Source organism: Lactuca sativa, chromosome 1 (assembly GCF_002870075.4).
Source record: "Lactuca sativa cultivar Salinas chromosome 1, Lsat_Salinas_v11, whole genome shotgun sequence".
In the NCBI taxonomy this organism is placed as follows: Eukaryota; Viridiplantae; Streptophyta; class Magnoliopsida; order Asterales; family Asteraceae; genus Lactuca; species Lactuca sativa.
In genome coordinates, this window is record NC_056623.2 from 34,462,521 (window position 1) to 34,483,443 (window position 20,923).

General features: G+C 34.4%; 3 protein-coding genes across 3 annotated transcripts; 2 read left to right on the forward strand and 1 right to left on the reverse strand.

The window, feature by feature from the left end:
- The first annotated feature begins 330 nt into the window (after nucleotides 1-330).
- On the forward strand, nucleotides 331-2,407 carry LOC111881426 (leucine-rich repeat receptor-like serine/threonine/tyrosine-protein kinase SOBIR1). The gene has a single exon (XM_023877821.3). The coding sequence runs from the start codon at nucleotides 420-422 to the stop codon at nucleotides 2,337-2,339; it is 1,920 nt and encodes a 639-aa protein (XP_023733589.1). The 5' UTR covers nucleotides 331-419; the 3' UTR covers nucleotides 2,340-2,407.
- A 12,135-nt stretch (nucleotides 2,408-14,542) lies between these two features.
- On the forward strand, nucleotides 14,543-17,920 carry LOC111881407 (putative multidrug resistance protein). Its single transcript, XM_023877801.3, has 3 exons — nucleotides 14,543-14,973; nucleotides 15,049-15,589; nucleotides 15,686-17,920. Exons 1-3 carry the CDS (start codon nucleotides 14,543-14,545, stop codon nucleotides 17,918-17,920), a joined length of 3,207 nt encoding a protein of 1,068 aa, XP_023733569.2.
- Nucleotides 17,921-18,021: 101 nt separating this feature from the next.
- Nucleotides 18,022-20,421, reverse strand: LOC111881410 (autophagy-related protein 16). The gene is made up of 5 exons (XM_023877802.3): nucleotides 20,269-20,421; nucleotides 19,994-20,120; nucleotides 19,504-19,685; nucleotides 19,244-19,439; nucleotides 18,022-19,157 (listed from the first exon to the last, which is right to left on the reverse strand). Coding segments are annotated over exons 1-5 (1,530 nt in total). The 5' UTR covers nucleotides 20,271-20,421; the 3' UTR covers nucleotides 18,022-18,134.
- Nucleotides 20,422-20,923: the final 502 nt, after the last annotated feature.

Sequence of the window (20,923 nt, forward strand, 5' to 3'; positions counted from 1 at the left end):
ATGACACGATTATTCAGAATAGGAAATAAATATTGTTGATAATTGATGTTTGTTTATTTAGTTATTAATTTAAAACATATCTTTGAATGTTAATTTTGAAATGTATTCGCTAAAAAAATGATTTCGAGTGTTTTTTTACGTATAAAATTGAAGTTAATAAATTCCATTTTTAGTTCATGATTATTACTTTTATAACTGAAAATAATGTACAACTCTTAAAAATATTGTATTTTAATGCAATCATTTTGAGGGAAGGGTAAATTTGGAAACTCGATTACAAGTTTGACCGGAAATGTTGAATTCTAAAATTTTCCACACGCCTATTTGATACATTGTATTTTAAAGCTTTCCATGCCTCCTTATAAAAATGCAACCGCCGTAGCTTTTACATGCCGGAGTCCGCCCGATAAACACCGCCGATGGCCGCCATCAGCCACCTCTCACTACTCCTTTTTTTCACTCTAACCCTCTCCGCTCACGCCAAACTGACTCTTAACGCCGCAGACAGCCATGCTCTCATCACAATTCTGGAAGACTTAGGTGTCTCAGGCGAGCTCCATCGACCGGAAAATCTCTGCTACACCGACGGAATATTCTGTGAGCGGAGGATTTTAAACGAATCTTACGTCCATAGAGTGACTGGGATTGTGCTCAAAGCTCAAAAGCTGAAAGGGTTTATCTCGCCGGCGATTGGGCAGTTATCGGAGCTCAAAGAACTGTCTTTCCCTGACAATTACCTTGTTGATGGTATCCCACCTCAAATCGCCAACTGCCGGAAACTTGAAGTTCTGAAAGTCCGCAATAATGAACTTTCCGGTCAAGTCCCAGGTGAATTATCTTCTCTACTCCGCCTCCGTATCCTCGATCTTTCTTCCAATAAGTTTTCCGGCAACTTGGGTTTCTTGAAATATTATCCAAACCTCGAAAAACTCTCCCTTGACGATAACATGTTCACCGGAAAAGTACCGATTTCATTGCGTTCATTCCGAAACCTCCGGTTCTTCAACATCTCCGGCAATAGTTTTTTGGAAGGCCCGTTACCGGCGTTGAACAAGGTGGAATCTCCATCGCCGGATCTGAAGAAGACTAACTACAAACGTGTTCCAAAACGTTATATCTTTGCCGAATCAACAAATTCAACTGGAAACAGAAGTTCCGATTCAAACAATCTCCAAGCTCCGGCTCCGGCTCCATCTCCGATGCAAACACCAAAGAAACATAACAAGAACAGAAAGAAAACAATGGGTGTGATCCTTGGATTTTTTGTTGGATCAGTTGCAGGAATCATTTCCGCGATTATCTTGTCAGTGATATTCAAACTGGCTGTAATCCTGATCAAAACTAGAGGGAAAGAATCCGGTCCGGCAATTTTCAGCCAATCGATCAAGGCGGAGGAGCTGGCGTTTCTGAATGATGACGAAGCAGTAGCAGCATTGCAAGTCATCGGAAGAGGCGGATGTGGAGAAGTATACAAAACAGATATCCCAGAAGGAAAAATCAAAACAATCGCCATAAAAAAAGTCATACAAGCTCCAAAAGACGCAGCAGAGCTCACCGAAGAAGACACAAAACTTCTCAACAAAAAAATGCGCCAAATCCGATCCGAAATCCAAACCGTCGGCCAAATCCGCCACCGGAATCTTCTCCCATTACTGGCTCACCTTTCCCGACCAACCTGCCATTACTTAGTCTACGAGTTCATGAAAAACGGCAGCTTACAAGACATCATACAGGAGGCTAACAATGGAACACGAGAGCTCGACTGGCCCACAAGGCATAGAATCGCCATTGGTGTTGCATCTGGGCTTGAATATCTCCACTTGAATCACACCCCTCGTATAGTCCACCGTGACCTAAAACCTGCAAATGTTCTCCTTGATGACGACATGGAAGCTCGAATTGCTGATTTTGGGCTTGCGAAATCAATCCCTGAAGCCCAAACACATATGACAAGTTCGAATGTTGCAGGGACTTTAGGGTACATAGCACCGGAATATCATCAAACGATGAAGTTTACAGATAAATGTGATATTTACAGTTTCGGTGTGTTGCTGGGAGTTCTGGTGATCGGAAAGCTTCCATCTGATGATTTTTTTCAGCACACATCGGAAGTTAGTTTGGTGAAATGGATGAGGAAGGTGATGACTTCGGATAATCCGAAAGAAGCGATTGATCCAAGCCTTTTGGAAAATGGATACGAGGAACAAATGCTTCTTGTTCTTAAGATTGCGTGCTTCTGTACATTGGATAATCCGAAAGAGAGGCCGAATAGTAAGGATTGTAGGGTTATGTTGGCTCAGATCGATACTCCTAATTTAGTTTCACAAAATGTTAATTAATTTATGTGAATTTCCATTTCTAAATTGTATTATATTATATTTCCAATGAAAGATATCGTTTTTTTTAACTCTGAACCAAAAGGGTATTGCATTTATACTTTTATAATAATTTTACAAGTCAAATAACGTGTTTATGAATATTCCCAACCATTAAATGAATCAAAAAACTTTTTGCAAATAGACAATTAATCATAATCGATTTTGAGCATGACATCAAACTAAAACGACTACAAATAATAATTAAAAAACAAATCTAATAAACATATCTATCTTCAATCAGGTTGGTTAAATTTCCCACCACCTTCCTACAAAAGAAAGTAAATAAATAAATAAAAGATTTTCTTTTTAGTTGTGTTTTCTAATTTATATTTTATTTATTATGATATACAAAATAGAGGAGACTTGATGAAGTCGTCCAAGTCACCGACTACGACAAGGCATCAATATCATTGGGGTTCATATCATTGTAGTACCTTATCTCTTATTTTTCTAATAATTATTAATTATTTAACATAATGATAGATTCGTGATTTCTAATCATTAATCAATACTAGGTTATAACCTGTGGGCACCACAAATGAGAAAGATAAAATTAATTTTAATTAAATTATAAGTTAATTATTGACCAATAGTAATAAAAAGATAAATAAATTATAAATATAGTTGTTTTGTCTGTAATTTAATAATGATACGATGATAGGTTGAAACTATAAAATCATAATGGTTTGAATATCCGGTCAAGAATTTGTATTTATAAATAGAAAATTATGATTTTGTATAATGGAATAAAATTATGAATATCACTATAAAAAATACAAATATTCATGAAAATGACATTATATGAAATTTAAAATATATTGTAATTTAAGATAAATAAGTACATAAAATAAAACAATTATATATTCAAATGGGGAAGTAATGGTCATATACTAATAATAAATAAAATTGATATAAATAATAATATTATAAAAAATATTTATAAATTAAACTTTTTTATACACAAATATCATCATAAAAATTATTATTATTATTTCTTGAAAATAGTGATTTTACCGATGATACAAAAAGTGTGTGGATTGTTATCAATATAGTTTTGTATTTTGTAAGCATAATCACCCAACAAGCTGATAACAAATTGCAAACCATCGGAAAAAAAAATATTATTTAAATTAAATATTTCACAGAATTATCCATGTGTTAATAAAATTTAGTGAAATTTGGTCCCTAAGTTAATATATTAACAAAATGGTCCCTGTATTACTAACTTTACAACATAGTTATCGTGTTATAATTTTTAGTTAACTTTAAACAATTCTACACTAAAATAATACATTGCTAAAAATTACATAATTACTCTCTTTGTTACTTAATTCACAGAACATCCACTCTGTATTTACAAAACAACCCATGTGTTATAAAAGACTCATATGTTACAAAATAGCCCATGTGTTACAATTTTAGTTAACTTTTAACTATTTTACTCTAAAATATTAATTTATTTTATACTACATTGCTAAAATAAATACATAAATGCTCCCTATGTTAAAAAATTGACAGAATAGCCCATGGGTTACTAAATTTACAAAACAGCTCTTGTCTTAATAAATTAAGTGAAATCTGATCCATATGTTATTTAATTGACAAAACAGCCCCTGTGTAACACAAATTTTGAAAACAATCCCCATGTTAAATAGATTTACATAATGGTGCCATTGTAGATTTAGCAAACACTTCCGATCACAATTCTACTAAACTTTCCAAACCTAAAATTTTCAAATTACAAACTTTTTAAGTACTTGCCTTTAAACAAAGTTTGAATTTTAAGTTTATTAATATGTTATCTGTATATAAATGGATGAAAGTACATTTTCATTACAGAAAAAAAAAAAACAAATTGCTTCCCTATCAGGTATGATTCCCCACCAACCATACTTTTGACAGTATGTTGCTATTATAGGAAAAAAATGAAAGAACCGAAAAATTGATAAACCAAACAAATAACCGATGCAACTGAAAAAAAAATGTTTGAAAGTTAGGTGCTGTAAAAGAAATGAATGAAAGTAGAATGTTATAATGCACAAATAAATGAAAGTATGATGCTATTATTGAATAGAAACACTTCGGATGGTCAAGATTCATTGTGATACTTATTGGCTAGAAAATTATAAACATATGACGTTTAGAACCAAATAAATGAAATTTTATAAATTAAAAAGTTCAAAGCATTTCTTTTAGAATCTAAATGTATGTACACAATTGGATAATGAGTACCAGTTTTGACCTCTACAAACTATGTCTTGTCAACCTAAACCCCTATAAACATGAAATGTAGAAATTTTAGGGAAAGTCCCATTTTCTACATCATTTATGGTTGTGATAATAACATGCAAACAAATATAAACAACATCCACAAATTCAATTTCAGAGAATAATATATATATATATATATATATATATATATATATATATATATATATATATATATATATATATATATATATATATAAATGGATATATGCAAGGAATAGCTATGTACTTCTCATTTTTTTCCTTATCATAGAATAGTTCTTCCCATGGATCAATACCATCTAGAAATTGGCTAAAATTCAAGAAATTTAAAAGAATCAGAAATAAAATATAAGTTTCTTTTTGTTATACACAATATTAATTGGGGAAAAGCGTCAAACAAATAAACAAATGGTGTTTCTTATCAACATCACGTTATCAGTTTCTTCTGCATATATAAGATCGTGTTTCAATAAATAGGGTGATTCTTAGATAAATAACTGAAGTAACATCGGTATCATAAATAATTTAACATGCATTAAAAACACTTGTAATAATAATATCATTACTACTTAAATGTGCAGTAAAATAATTTTAATACATTAAAGAACTATTGACCTTGTTAAAAACCTATTCCTTGAATAATAAATTCAATTGTGGATGAAAGCTAGTTTAATCAAACTAATATATTAGTAACAAAATATATATTGAAATCCATTTTCAGGAGTTAAAATCAATTTACCTAACTTTGAGAGTTAAATGCAATTTGTGAACCACAATTGGAGAAATAATATAAATATTCTCATATTAAAACCAACGTCACTATAATATCTCTTATAATATCTTTTACCAGGAATATTTTTTTTCTAACTAAACGTGACCCCTGAGATTCATGTCATGTTATTTGAATATGAAAACTAATATCCAAAATCAATGAATTCGCCTTTCCGCACCTTACTCAATGATAAAAAAAAAATGATTTTTTTTTAAGTTTTTACTTATAACTGAATTTGTATTACGTTTTTATTTTTCTTTATTACAATAAATATAATGAGGTATTTTGTACTACCAATAGAAAAGAGGAATAATGGTACCTCGGTAGCAACATTGAGTTCTCATTTTCCCTAGCTGTGATGTGTTTAAAACCTTAAAACCTTAACTGATGTGAAATTACTGGTGGCTGCTATTGCTAATCCTTGTTGGTCCATTTCCTTCATACATACCTTATATCATCATTTGTTGTTTCTGTGGCCTTGATTTCATTGGAGATCTGCTCAAGTTCAAATTTCATCATACACATGCTGCTAAATAACAATATTAGGCATGCTCTCTTAATTAAGTGGTTTCAAAGTTCAATATTTTAAGTCAATTAGTAGAGATCAGATTCATTAACATTTTCCATCAAAAGATGGGCTGCATCTTACTCTAGTTCTTTCAAATGATCATATCTCATTATCGGGAATAGAAATTAAGTGGTTTGAATGGTTCAAAAGGGGACCAGATTCATTAAGGCATTTCATCTAACATATGATGTGCATCTTAATAAAGACCAACTATAAAACAATTAAAATCATTCTTCAAACCCAAGCTCAAGCATCAAGATTGAAAAAATAAGACAATATTTATTCCAAGTAAAATTATGTACACTGAAACATACTTTAGCTCACTATACCATTAACGAAAACCCATTTAGAATCCAAACCAAAATCGAATGGGTACAGGAGAAAAGAAACCAGATAATTAGAGAAGATAAGAAATTGTTTTTAAGTGGATTAGCAAAGAACCTGCAAACCATGAGTAGAAATCGATGGTGGTTTCTCTTCTTGGAAGAAGAGATGACCTGCAATCCATGAGGAATAAGGGGAAGAGTTCAAATGGCATGAAAATTTTTATTATTACTTCATAAAATTACTATAAAAACTCTTTTATAAAATGAGTTGAAAGAACTCACAAGAGGAAATAGAACCCAAAATATATGCAATCGTTGAAGCAAATCCTAGAGGTTAGGATTAAACCCTTCAAATCAATGCGGGAAAGCTTGTGGGTGGAGGAATATTTGTAATCGATACAAGCTGGAAACAATTTTCTTCTTTGTATATTTGGATGTTTAATTATCAACATATAAAAAACGATGATTTAGTTACTGATTTATAGGATTTCAACTAAGAAAGAAGATATGTAATTTAAAATTCTGCTACGGAAATGCCTGATTTTTTGGGTTGGACATAGAAAGTCTATGAGAATTTCCAAGATATTAAAACTAATTTGCTTAATTTTAGAAGATGAGTTACTGACGATTGAAGAAATGAATGAGCGGGAAAAACAGTGCAAGAGTTTCTTCAGCATTGACATGTGGCATCTTGCTTGTGTATAAGATTGACACGTGGCGTTGGGAGGTTTTTATTAAGTAGGGGATGTGATACAAATATCATTTATCAGGTTAATCTGGATATTTTATATTTACTTATGGTTTCATTTGATTTGATTAATAAACTATTCCCTTTTCAGTTTATTTAAGTGGAGAAAACTGCAAAAAAATAAATAAATAAATAAATAATAATTGATTTTTTTTTTTTTTTTGTCTTTTTCTTTTCCGGGCCATGCGATTTCAAAATTGCAAGCGACCATCGTTCCTTTATCTTTTCCCTTCCCAACGATATCTATTTCACTGCATACCACACCCACCTCCATCGGTTTTCTCTCATTTTTCTCCATTTTCTATTTATTAAGTTAAAGGTTTTAAATAAATAAATAAAATATTATTTGTAAGCTTAGGGTTGAATTATGCAGTGACCGTAATTATGGAAATGGTATTTGCCTTATGAAATTGATTTTACTTTTTACAATGACCTAAGTACTATATTAACGTTGATTAGTCATTCAATTTTGGTTTGTAATGGTTATGCAATTGTAATGTTTTTGGTAATGATTTTGGTTTGTTGATCATCAACTTTTTTGGTTTGTTGATCGTCAATTTTTTGGTTTGTTGACACAACTGACCATTGTAATTTTGGTTCTACAACAAAACTTGTACATACAAATCCCATGGAAAATAAGAAATAGTTCTACTAAGCAAAAAAATTGAAAGCAAAACATGAAATATTGGTATGAGAAAAGTCAAAATGACAATAAGCCATAGCGTGAAGCAAAACATGTCATGAGTAATATATTAAAGGGATAATGACATAAAAACCCTTAAGTTTTGTAGAAATATACGGATTTACCCTTTTGTGGATTTTAAATTCACTAATACCGGATACTTGCAACTCTTTTTTATTTTACCATTTTATGTATTTTTTGTTCATTAAAGCCCTTAGGTTCTGGTTCATCTTGGACATTGAATCCTCAGAACCAGTCCTACAGCTTTGCTTCCGGCCACCATCAACTTTTTTCTGTTACACTAGTCCTTACGTTTTTTCCTTAAACTAGAACTACTCCCACTTACAAATGTACCATGCTTTCCCTTACAAGTTAATTATAATCTAAATTGTTACATTTTGAGCATTTTACTACATACCTTGTCTTAATAACTTGACATTTTCACCATATACTCATCATCATAGTTTCTAATAGCTTTCTAAACTCCATTCTATCTCGTCTTTTTAAGCTTTCCAACATGTTTGCAGTGATAAGGTGGGATCAAAATGGTTGTGCATAATGGCTTGGTCCACTTAATTAATTACTCCTGCCATTTATTGGGTGTACCTTGAAATGATACATATGCCTCCAAGTGTCCAACCAATAAATGGGATGTGTCCATCTTTCAGGTTTACCCCAAATCCCATATTATGGTCACTTCATGTTTGCATGGCATCCTAGTTACTACTCCCCACCTTCAGAAAGAGCAAGACCTTTCCTTCATCTCAACCACAAATTGATCATGCAAATGAAAAATAAACACAACATTGTACTTTGGAAAGTTCTATTTTGATGACCATGAGCTTTGTACCATATGGTGTTAGTGGTCCCTTCCACTTCATTATAACCTTTTCCATATTTGCAATTTTTTTCATCAAGTACTCACGGATAAACTTTGGTGCAATGATGATGGGCTTGTCTCTTCCGTCATCTAGCTCACTCTTCAGCACCTCACACATAGTATTAAGTTGCACATCATAATATGATCCGCCTAAACATGTATTATATATCAGTGTAATTCTAAATGGTCTAATACTTGAACCTAATTCATATGCATACTAACAAAATAAACAATACATGAGAAATGTGAGTGCTAGGAAGATTTATTTCAACCATTCATATGCATCATTGTTTAACTTTAACCTTTTCAGATCTTTTATACCAACATTAAAATGTTACATATAGCATGTTGTTCTTATACACATTGTCTTTACCAGTTGACCTGATTCTCATGAATATGCCATAAGTAAAACATGTAATTTGCACATGGAAAGGGTTTATAATTACTAAGATTACTCCATAAAATAATCAAATAGTTAGAAATATTTTCATTTATAATTAACAAGAGTAATATTTACATACATTTAAAACAATTATGCATTTTTCCTATCAAAAACAAAAGTGAAGTTTGATATTATTAACAAATCTAGGTCATCACCTAAGCATGATAAAAACCATGTCCAAAAGTTTGTATTTTCCACCTCAACTATGGCATAGACCATGGGGTAGATACAATTATTTGGGTCAACACTATGAAATACTCCTATATTGCTTAGTAAGTTGGTTACTCATGACTAGGAACTACAAAGATCAAATAAATAAAAATTAATGCAAAACGTACAACTACCATTTTGCATGTCTTAAATCCCTTCTTCAAACTACCAACATGATGACTGAATATCGTCATCATCATCCTCAGTTTCTGCAAATGCATCGTTCTCTTCTACTTTCATTGATTAAATGAATTTCATCTTCTTCTTTTGATCTGTTAGGATGGTACAATCGTCTTCAATTTCCTTAACAGTATCTTGTGGGGACTCAAAATAAGTTTTAATATTTGTCCAATTAACTTTGATGTATACCACTAACAATCTACGTTTATGGACATTGTTGTTAGTTTGCATACATCATTATCATACCTGTACCCGACCCATACCCGTTTCGGGTATGAATTTTAACCCCCGTCCGTGCTCCATTATCTATCAGGGAATCCCGCCCTGTTAGGGTCGGGTCCCCGCGGGTAACCGAATCCACGGGTCCAATTGGCATCCTTGATTTTGAATACGACATCAAAATAAAAAAGATTACGATTAATAACTATTTAATAAATCTAATAATAGTTACAAGCATGTCCATTTTCAATTATGTTGGTTAGATTTGCCACCACCTACCTACAGAAGAATCTGAATAAAACAAAACGTAATTTTCTTTTAAAACTATATTTTGTTTATTATAATATACAAAATAGAGAAGACTTGATGAAGTCGTCAAAGTCACCGATTACGACCCCACAATTGTCCAATTCCGTTGGGAGTTGGTTTAATTCACATTTATAATTTTGCGTTGGAAGATTAGTATCATATATACATTTTTTTTCCAAAGAAGAATTTCCAATCATCCGAGATCCGATAAACATTGATTTTGACGTAGTAGCGTATTTCTTGTTTTTCTTTTTTCTTTTTCTTTTATTTTTTTAATATTTTTCAATTATTAAGCATAAGGTTGGAGACCAGATGCCGGTTCAAAAAAAAAGGTTGTAGACGTGAGGTATTGTGATACCTTTACCATTTTTTTATTCCATATGGTGACAACTTTACTATATTTTTTCCATTCCATATAAGCATCAACTTATTGTCTTTTTTTATGGCTTCTTGTCTCACATAAGGAGTGGCGACGATGATATTATTATTTCTTTCAACAATTTAAACAAGAAACTTCAATTTCGTTAATCTAAATTAGAAGCAACTTCAAATAAAAAAACAATAATAAATAAATAAAAATAAATAAATAAATAAATAATAAAAAACAACAACTTAAAAATACATAAAATATAAAAACCTTTTTAAAAATAAATAATTACTCACGTTAACTTAAAACCTAGGATGACAATCATGTCGGCTTCCGGTTGGTGGATTGTTGGCAAGTCAGAATATATCAACTCGTACACAAATCATATAACTATTTGTATCACGGTTTGGCAGATTGGAAACATCAACCCGCACACGACCCGTCTAACCCATTTAGTTATATGGGTTTGTGGGTCAAATTCGGGTCGGTAAGTTTGTGAGTTGAACCATGAACCCAAATATTATTTGTATAATAGTGAGGACTAATTTGATTTAGCGCATGCAACACATAGGCTAATAGGCATAGTCGCATAATTTAAATATAATATATTATACAGTGAATTTTTCACAAGGAGGTATTGAGTTCAAATCTACTCAATAGGGATGAAAGTGAGTCCAAACCCAGACCAGATGGACCCGGACCCGGAAAACCCGGAACCGGTTAACGCGATTTTTTAGAACCGAAAATCAGACCGGTATATAGGAACTGGTTCCGGGTACAATACCTGGTAAAATGGGTCTAGAACCAGAAAACCCGGAAACATCAAAGTGAGTAGGTTGGAACCGGATAAAGTGGGTTTAGAACCGAAAAAACCTGAATTTTTTGGTAATTACTTACTACTTAGTGGATTGAACTTTGAAAATTTTCATATTGATATCCCGACTTTGGGGGACTGTAACTCATTGAATGTGAAATCAAAATTAACAAAATTATAGTCTAAAATAAAATTTGAAAAAAACCGCATATCAATCCGACTTTAAACAAATGAGATATGCATGTGTTAATATTTTCACAGAATACAAAGTACAAAAACAAATAGCTGAAAAAGTTAAAAATTTTCAGTTTTGATATCCCGACTTCGGAGGACTATAAATCATTGAATATTAAACCAAAAATGACAAAATTATAGTTTAAACTCATGTACAAACTGTAAACTACAAGTTGGAAAAAACCACATATCAATTTGACTTCAAACGAATTAGATATGTATGTTTTAAAACTTTCACCAAATACAAAAAAACTGAAAAACTAAAAACTTCCAACTTTGATATCTCGACTTTAGGAGACTGTAAATCAATGAATATAAAACTAAAAATGACAAACTTATAGTCTAAAATCATGTACAAACTCTAAACTACATGTTGGAGAAAACCACATGTCAATCGGAATTGAAACGAATGAGATATGCATCTTTTAAACGTTTCACAAAAACCGGTTTCGGCCCTAAAAGTGGTTCTGATTCCTAACACCGGTTCCGGTTTTTAGACCCGGTTTACCCGGACCCGATGGACCCAAACCCTAATTACCCGGAACCCGAATAAAGCCAATTTTTAAACCCGGAAGCGGAACCGGTTCTATATATTCCGGTTCTAACAGTTCCGGTTCCGGTCCGATTCTGGTTTAGGTCCGGTTTTCCGGTTCTAAATCGCATCCCTGCTACTCAAGACTCATTCCAGGGTTGCCAAGAGGAGGTTATGTAGCAACACTTGCAAATACAAAGACAAAACGTGTCCATGTCTTTACCAAATAGTGAACCACCTCCGGGGAAGTGTGCTCTAAAACGGTAATATCCTTTAAAAAAATTAAGGTTGACCTGCAAACCCAAATACCAACCCGAACATTACCCATTATCTGGCTAGTTAATGAGTTGGCGGCTCAGAAATCTCAACTCAAACCTGTTTATTTTCGTGTCGGGTTCGTGTCTTGTCATGGGTCGTATTGAGAATTGTCACCCATAATAAAACCATATTTCATATTCACAGTAGTAATAATAATAATAATAATAATAATAATAATAAATTATTACTATTGATAATTTATTTACAAAATGTATATTATTTCAACTATTACAAATAATGTGTATTATTTCAACTATTACTAAAACTAATTATTATTGACAATTTATAAAAAAAATGTATATTATTTCAACTATTACTAATAATTTATTATTGTTCCTTTTCATAAACATTGTCAAGATACATGGATTGTTGTCACATTAACCGAATATTTAATTTACTTTAATTGCTTCAACTTTAGCATAAAATAGTTTGTCTTTCAACAATAAAAAGTACATTAAACACCTGAAATTGAGAATTACAAAGATGAAAATTGAAAATTACTCGAACAAGAATGTGTCATCAATGGGAATTATCAGGTGGTACTTGTAACATCTTCGGTGGTAACTAAATATTAATAGCAATGGGATTGATGTTTAAACATAACTTCAATATCAGAGAAACAGAGAGAGCGACACAGATATTTTATAAAAGGAGAAAGGTCTTGGAAGGGAATCTATGGCCGAAAGGCAAGACATGGTATAACGGCCAAATAAATACAAGTTAAAAAATAAACCAATAGATGCCAAACAGATATTGTATCCTATCTAAAGGGGATCATATGAAATCTATGGAAACAAGGTGCTAAATTTAAACATTTCGAATCACAGGAATAAGATTCGTGTAAAATGCAAAAGAAAAATGTTGTGTCCATACCCCTTTTTCAGGGCACTAAAAATAACACAGAACAATGACCTTCTCAATGTCTTTGTCTGCAAAAGACATTCATCGGAAATAATCCTAAAAAGTTTGTCTAGTTGAGTCCAGTCTTGTCCAATCCAATCATGGCTCAGCCTAAATAGCATTGCCATCATCATTAAAGATTCATACAAAATACATGATGTAGACACAAGCTAGGTGCCAAGCAACAAACAACAATAATTTTGGAAAGAGTTTTTAACCACAGAATAAAGCCAAAAAGATGATTCCTAATCAACAATGTTGATCTACCCAAAGTGTAAATATATAATGGATATGTATATTGATAGATACTACTAATAGCGAAATCATCGTCTGTTAGCATAAATCATCTTACGGCTGACCACCTTTTAAAATTAAAATCCAGGTCATAAACTTTTGTCCTTAACACATTTAAGCTATAAAATATGCATAAAAACAAGCTATGATTCATGACATGCATCGGACCAAAAGATGGACAAATTTGATCAAGAAATGAAGGAGATTAATGGATCATCAGGCAAACCTGAGAGCGATGAGAAAGAGAAGGTGTCACGCGGATTATTAGGGATGTTATTTGAACATGCAGACTGGAGTGACATGGTTCTAATGGCATTGGGAACATGCGGATGCTTTGTAGATGGATTAAGTGTGTCTATAATGATGTTGGTTTTCAGTCACTTGATGAATGTTTATGCTTCGGTTTCTTCTTTAACACCCGCAGATGTAAATAAGGTTAGTTGTCCATGTCAGCAAATTAACTATAGACGATGTAGAATGCTATTAGCTAACCACCACATCCATCGGTTTTGCAGTATGCTCTCGCGTTTATCTACATCGCTATTGGTGTGGGTGCAGGCGCTTTTCTAGGTAAGGTGGGCCCGTTTGATACACAGTCTAGGACATAACAGGTTGTACTGTGTTTAGACCAAGACTGAGTCGGTTGTCAATGGGACGATACTGTTATTTTTTGTCCCACCCAAAAGGGTGGGACAAATAATCGCCCGTTTGTACAAAAGACGTGGATGCCCTCCTCGTCATCAAAAATAGACATTTAACATGGATTGACATTAAACAGAGGGATTCTGTTGGGGTCGAACAGCAGAGAGGCAATCATCCCGCATTCGCACCAAATATTTAAAAGCTATTTTACGCCAACAAGTAGGATACTTTGACACAACACTTGAAGCATCTCGTGTAACTACAAGTATTTCAACCGATATGATAAATCTACACGGAGTCGTTAGTGAAAAGGTGATCGATCCACTTCTCTAAGATTTCAACATGTTCTTTATCGTTATATACTTTTAGTTTAAGGGCACATGTGGTTTTTTTTCCAATAAGATGACATTTATCCTTAATTTAATACAATTTGATGACATTTTTTAACAGATTCCAAATTTTATCACGAATATATGGATGTTTATAGCGGCTGAGATAACGGGTATGTATTTGTGTTGGAGATTGGCGATTGTGGCGGTCCCCGCGATGTTTTTGTTGATTCTTCCGGGGTCAATTTATGGAAAGCGATTATCAAGCAATGAAGAGAAGCTACAAGAAGCTTATGCGGTTGCTGGTGGGGTCGCAGAGCAGGCTTTTTCATCAATAAAGACAGTTCATTCGTATGTTGGAGAGGAAAAAATGGTGAATCGGTTTTCAACCGCGTTAGGACCCACTTTGAGTCTTGGGATCGAACAAGGTTTACTGAAAGGGATAGTGTTTGGAAGTGTTGGAGTTATATACGCAATTTGGGCGCTTTTAAGCTGGTACGGGGGCGTTTTGGTCATTGACAAGGGGTTGAAAGGTGGAGATATTCTTAGCGCGGGAGTTTGTGTTATCTATGGAGGATTGTATGTATAAGACCATTTTGGTTTTTTTTTAATTTTGCCATTTTAGTATATAATGGTTTGATCACTATTTTGCAGTGGATTGGGAAGTTCTTTCATGAACATAAAGTACTTTGCAGAAGCAGGTATTTCAGCAGGGGTGATTAGTGAAATGATTGAAAGAATCCCAACCATAGATTCCGAAGATCAACAGGGGACAACCATAGATACAATCAAAGGTGAATTGGAGTTCAAAGATGTCTATTTTGCATACCCATCAAGACCTGAAAGCTTGGTTTTAAAGAAATTCAACTTAAAGGTGAAGCCCTGTCAAACCGTTGGACTGGTTGGTAGCAGTGGGTCAGGTAAGTCAACAGTGATAAATCTGATTGAAAGATTCTATGATCCTCTTGAGGGAGAGATTCTGTTAGATGACATCAGCATAAAGTCGCTCAAGTTAAATTGGTTACGTAGACAAATCGGGTTAGTGAGCCAGGATCCTATACTTTTCGCCACATCGATCAAAGAGAATATTCTATTCGGGAAAGAAGATGCCACAAGTGAAGAGATTGTAGAAGCAGCTAAAAGAGCAAATGCACATGAATTCATCACACAACTACCCAAAGCTTATGACACACAGGTAAGTGAGCATCGAGCACTTATCACCTTCTTATAACTTTCTTTAAGTTTGATTGTGTGTTTACTGTTTAGTTTATCTTCTGATTTGTTTTCTTAGGTGGGAGAATTAGGAACTCAAATGTCGGGAGGGCAGAAGCAACGGATTTCAATTGCGCGGGTCCTACTTCGAGATCCAAAAATCTTGCTTTTAGATGAGGCCACAAGTTCATTAGATTCACATTCTGAAAAAGCTGTACAACAGGCTTTAACTCAAGCTTCAATTGGAAGAACAACACTAATCATTGCACATCGTTTATCTACACTCGATAATGCAGATGTAATTTTCGTAATTCAATCAGGTGAAGTAATCGAGTCCGGATCACATAACCAACTTGTTTCAAACACTCATGGACCATATTCAACCATGGTCCAACTACAGAACACATTGTCGGTCAACGGTCAAACCGTATCACCGTCTCAAGAAACCAAAATCAAGACATTAGATGATGATGATGATGATGATGATGATGATGATGATGATGGTGGTGGTTTATCCATGAGAAGAGAGAAAACGAGACTGATAGTAGATAGTTCTTATCTTGAAAAAGATAGCAATCTATCATGGAAAGAATTGATTCGGATGAATGCTCCTGAATGGAAATCGGCTCTAGTTGGTTGTATAGGTGCTTTACTTAACGGATTAATTCAACCATTACTCGCGTTTTTTCAGGGTGCAATGCTTTCCATTTTCTTTCTAAAAAACCACGACGAAATCCGGTCTCAAACAACAACATTATGCTACATTTTTCTAGCCATTGCTGGATTTTCTTTCATCATCGGTGTGATCCAGCATTACTATTTTGGAATCATGGGTGAGAATTTAACGAAACGTGTCCGAGAATCAATGTTTTCAAAGATCATGAGTTTTGAAATCGAGTGGTTTTATCAAGAAAACAACAACACGGGAGCATTATGTTCAAGACTTGCTACAGACACAATCATGGTGAGAAACCTCGTAGCAGATCGATTGGCGTTTTTTGCACAAGCAATCTCGGCTTCAATTTCAGCAGTTATTTTGAGTATGATTTTGTCTTGGAAACTCGCTCTTGTTGCTGTTTCCTTACAACTAGTCATCATTGTGTGTTTTTACCTAAAAGCCCTTGTGACAACGGAAACCGAGAACAAGAGCAGTGAAATAGCAAGTGAAGCGGTTAACAACCATAGAGTTATCACTGCGTATCATTCGCAAGAGCAGGTTATGAGGCTGTTTGAAGAGACACAGAAAGGTCGAAAAATGGAGAGTGATAAGAAGAATTGGTATCAAGGAATGGCTTTGTTTGCTAGACCATTTTTAACTAATATCAATATTGCCATTTTATATTGGTATGGAGGAAGGCTTCTTTATGAGGGAGATATAACATTCAAACACCTTTTTCAGACATTCTACATTGTGGTGTCAGCAGGGATGATAATAGCAGAAACCGGGAGTATGACTGGGGATTTGTCATTGGGAAAAAACGCGTTACAATCCTTGTTTATGATTCTAAAAAGAGAAGGCAAAATGCAGACTCCAAAACAAGACATGATAATGCCAGAAAAGGTAGAAGGGCGTATAGAACTGAAAGAAGTGGATTTTTTTTATTTAAGCAGACCCACAAAGATGGCACTTAAAGGTCTAAGTTTAAAGATCAATGGTGGTGAAGTTGTTGCACTTGTTGGAACAAGTGGATCTGGAAAGTCAACAATTATAGGGTTGATCCAGCGATTTTTTGACCCGTGTAAAGGGTCTGTGGAAGTTGATGGAGTGGATATTATCCGCTACAATCTGAGGGCGTTAAGGTCATTTATAGCATGGGTTAGTCAGGAGCCTACTTTGTTTGCAGAAACAATAAAAGAAAACATTGCTTATGGGAAAGAGAATGCAACAGAAGCCGAGATAATCCAAGCAGCAAATCTAGCAAATATCCATGAATTCATAAGTTCAATGAAAGATGGGTATGAGACTTACTGTGGTGAAAGAGGGGTGCAGTTATCAGGTGGACAGAAGCAAAGAATCGTGATTGCTCGAGCAATTTTGAAAAATCCAGCTATTTTACTTCTTGATGAGGCCACAAGTGCTTTGGACTTGAGATCAGAGGCACTTGTTCAAGATGCTCTTGAGAAAACCATGGTTGGTAGGACATGTGTGATTGTAGCTCATCGATTGTCTACAATTCAAAGATCCAATAAAATATCAGTGATTGATAATGGAAGAGTTGTAGAAGAAGGATCTCATGATGATCTGTTAGCTAAAGGTAAAGAAGGTGCTTACTTTTCTCTTTTCAGTCTTCAACAACAAACCTCCCATAAGTAGTAGAAATTGAAGTGAGCTTGTAATAAACATCCATTACCTGCTATAAAGTTTTATATAGTAGCTATTCTGTAATCAAAGATGCAGTTTCTTGTAATCAAATCTTGTTTAAACTTAAATGATAAATCCATCAACTTTTTTCATATAACAAATGTACTAACGAAATAAAAAAAAAAAAAAACATATCTGTACAAACGAAACAAAAGTGATTCCAATCTTATGTCCACAAACAAACGATTCCATTCCTATCCGATGTAGCCAACGGTTTCCCAATTCCACTCCAAGAACAAGACAAAACCGAACCCGTATGTTCCTTAAGTGTACTGACGATATTACCCTTGGCAATCGACCAGACATGAACAACACCATCAACAGATCCAGCAGCAACATAATTATCATCAGCACTAATACAAGATCTACTCCAATTAGAAGCAACTCTATTCCCATTCGCCCTCAATGTCCCCATCACTTCAAGAGTCCTTGTATCAAACAAATTATGCAAATTATCCCTCCCACTTGTCAACACCGTGTTCCCATTTCTAGAAAGAGAAATAGAGGTCACAGCAAGAGAATGCGCCGCAACCTCACTCAATAATTTCCCACTCTTCATGTCCCACAACCTTAAATGCCCATCCATGTGTCCCGAACAAATCGTCTGTCCATCTGGCGTGAAAGACAGAGTATTACAATTACTCGGGAAGATAATCGTGTTGACACAATACCCTTTGTTAAGATCCCATATCTTGATTGTCCGGTCATACGCTGAGCTGGCGACATGGCGATTAGAGAATCTGCTGACATCAACAGCACATACTTTATCTTTATGACCTGTGAGGGTGTGGCGAACACGACCCGTATTTGTGTCCCATGCGTATAAGTTGTTGGAACTGCTTGCTGCTATGAGACATGTGTTGTCATTTGTAAGGGTGAGATCAAGGATGGATCCGATGCAACCATGGTAGGTTTTAGTGAGTTGACCGGTTGTTGTGTCCCACATTTTAACAGTTTGGTCTTGTCCTCCGGTGAGTAATTTCCCGGAAGTGTTTTCGAAGAGGATTGAAGCACAGCCACCTTCGTGGGCGGGGATCCGGTGGTTGCAGGTGTTCGGTATGGTGGACTCCACGTAGTATTCAGCTCCTTCTTCACTTTGGCGGACTACACCGTCTATCTGTTGTCTTGCAAGTTGTTCGAGTCCACTGGCTTTGAGCTTACCTAGCATGTCTTCATATAAAGCATTCGCCTGAAAATATAAATATAAATATAAATATAAAAATGAATGATCTGAAGCAAATTAAGTAACAAAGAAACAAGAAGTAAAGCATATACCTCGTTAAGGCGTTCAGCATCTTGCATTTTCTGCAACATCCACCGATCAATCAATGTCTTGTTTTCAGTCTCTGCATTGATAGCTCTAGTTCTCATTTCTTCATATTGAGATTTCAGTTCCTTATTCTCACCCATAAGCAATTCTAGGCCTTTAGTCTTTTCCTCTAGAAGTGCAGCCAAGCGAGAACATTCATCCCTGCATAACAGTCATCAAGATAATATTATTGTGAATTAAACCACTAAGAAGGAAAGGGGAGAACCTTGCTTGAGAAAGGTCATTTTCAAGATTAGGAATTAAGGCTTCTTTCTCCTGGACTAAAGATTTTGCAGCCCTAGATTCGGCCACTTCCACCACAAGCTGCTCAGATAATCGAGATTGAGCTTTGTAACATTGCTGAAGTTCCAATTCAAGAGTTTCTGCTTTATCCTTCCATTCTGAACCCTTCATGTTGCATATGTATAAAGAAAATCAGTTATATCACATTAACATACCAAGACACTTTAACTTTCCACAAACCTTTTTGACACCTTATTGTCTGCTTTCCTTCCAGATAATTTTAAAGCATGTAAATATTATATATGAACAATTTCTATAGCCATAACGTTCTTGATAAAATTCACATTAACTACTTGAATGTTTACAAAACTGTCAGACAATTGAAATGCATCTGAACACAAACAAGTTGTGGAAAGGAAAAAAAAAAATCCAAGATTGCAGTATATGTGTGCATTTGAGTACAGAAAGGGAACCTGGGAAGCAATAGGTTTAGAAAGAGCTATAATAGCAGGCCCGTGAGCTCCCTCCTCCAGCAGATGCCGCTTCCGAAGAGCCTTCAAAGCATGCTTTATTGCTTCTATCGCAATTTCGTCTTCTGACCTAAAAAGCGAACTCGATCAATCAATCAATCAATATTCAATCAGAAACAGTGTAAGCAGATTCAGTATATGAAATTTGTCGATTCTCAGTTGTACAAGTGATTCATAGAATTCAATGTTCATCGAAGCCTGGCGAAACGATTACTTACATGATGATGATTAGGTTACAATCCTGATCGGAGTAATTGAGGTTTTAGGGCTTTTGTGTTAAAAGGGTTTTCTTGAGGGAACGAAATTATTTGTAGATGAAAGTTAGGATGAAGTGTCTGAATTTTTAAAAAAGTGGATTACAAGATTCCTCCCTCGCGCAAAAAATAATAATAAGAATAATAAATAATAAATAATAAAAAATTTCATCTTTATTTGCAAAAATTAATTCGATAGTCCTCTCTTATTTGAATTTTGTATGATTATCCTAATATCGTTTTCCTTACATAAAAGAATGATTTTGCCCTTATCTATTTCTTTTTTATTCTTTTTATTTGTTAGTTATATTTAGTTAACTATATATTTATTATTTATCTCTTTCTTCATCTAAACAGAAGTCAGGGCATCACCGGCCACCACTAGCCAACTATCTCCGACCTACACTCTCCGGCCAGCCACTGGCCACCATCTTCGACCACCTACCACCGCTTGGGTCCACTGATACTCTCACTTTCACCCCTCACAACGGAAATCTGAAAATCCAAAAAACACACAATAATCCCACAAAAAACCCAAAAACTCTCACCATGGTTATAGAGTTGAAAACCTAGAATGCAGAACCACAAGACCACCGCCATTGAAGAGGGAGGGATAGAC

Excerpts from the sequence above, each read along its gene's own strand:
- LOC111881426 (XM_023877821.3), top strand. The coding sequence starts at position 420 with ATGGCCGCCATCAGCCACCTCTCACTACTCCTTTTTTTCACTCTAACC.
- LOC111881407 (XM_023877801.3), top strand. The coding sequence starts at position 14,543 with ATGTTTATAGCGGCTGAGATAACGGGTATGTATTTGTGTTGGAGATTG. Across the intron at positions 14,974-15,048 it reads TGTGTTATCTATGGAGGATT|TGGATTGGGAAGTTCTTTCA; the intron begins GTATGTATAAGA and ends ACTATTTTGCAG. Across the intron at positions 15,590-15,685 it reads CCAAAGCTTATGACACACAG|GTGGGAGAATTAGGAACTCA; the intron begins GTAAGTGAGCAT and ends TTGTTTTCTTAG.
- LOC111881410 (XM_023877802.3), bottom strand. Across the intron at positions 19,440-19,503 it reads AATGACCTTTCTCAAGCAAG|GGATGAATGTTCTCGCTTGG; the intron begins GTTCTCCCCTTT and ends ACTGTTATGCAG. Across the intron at positions 19,158-19,243 it reads ATGCTGAACGCCTTAACGAG|GCGAATGCTTTATATGAAGA; the intron begins GTATATGCTTTA and ends TTATATTTTCAG.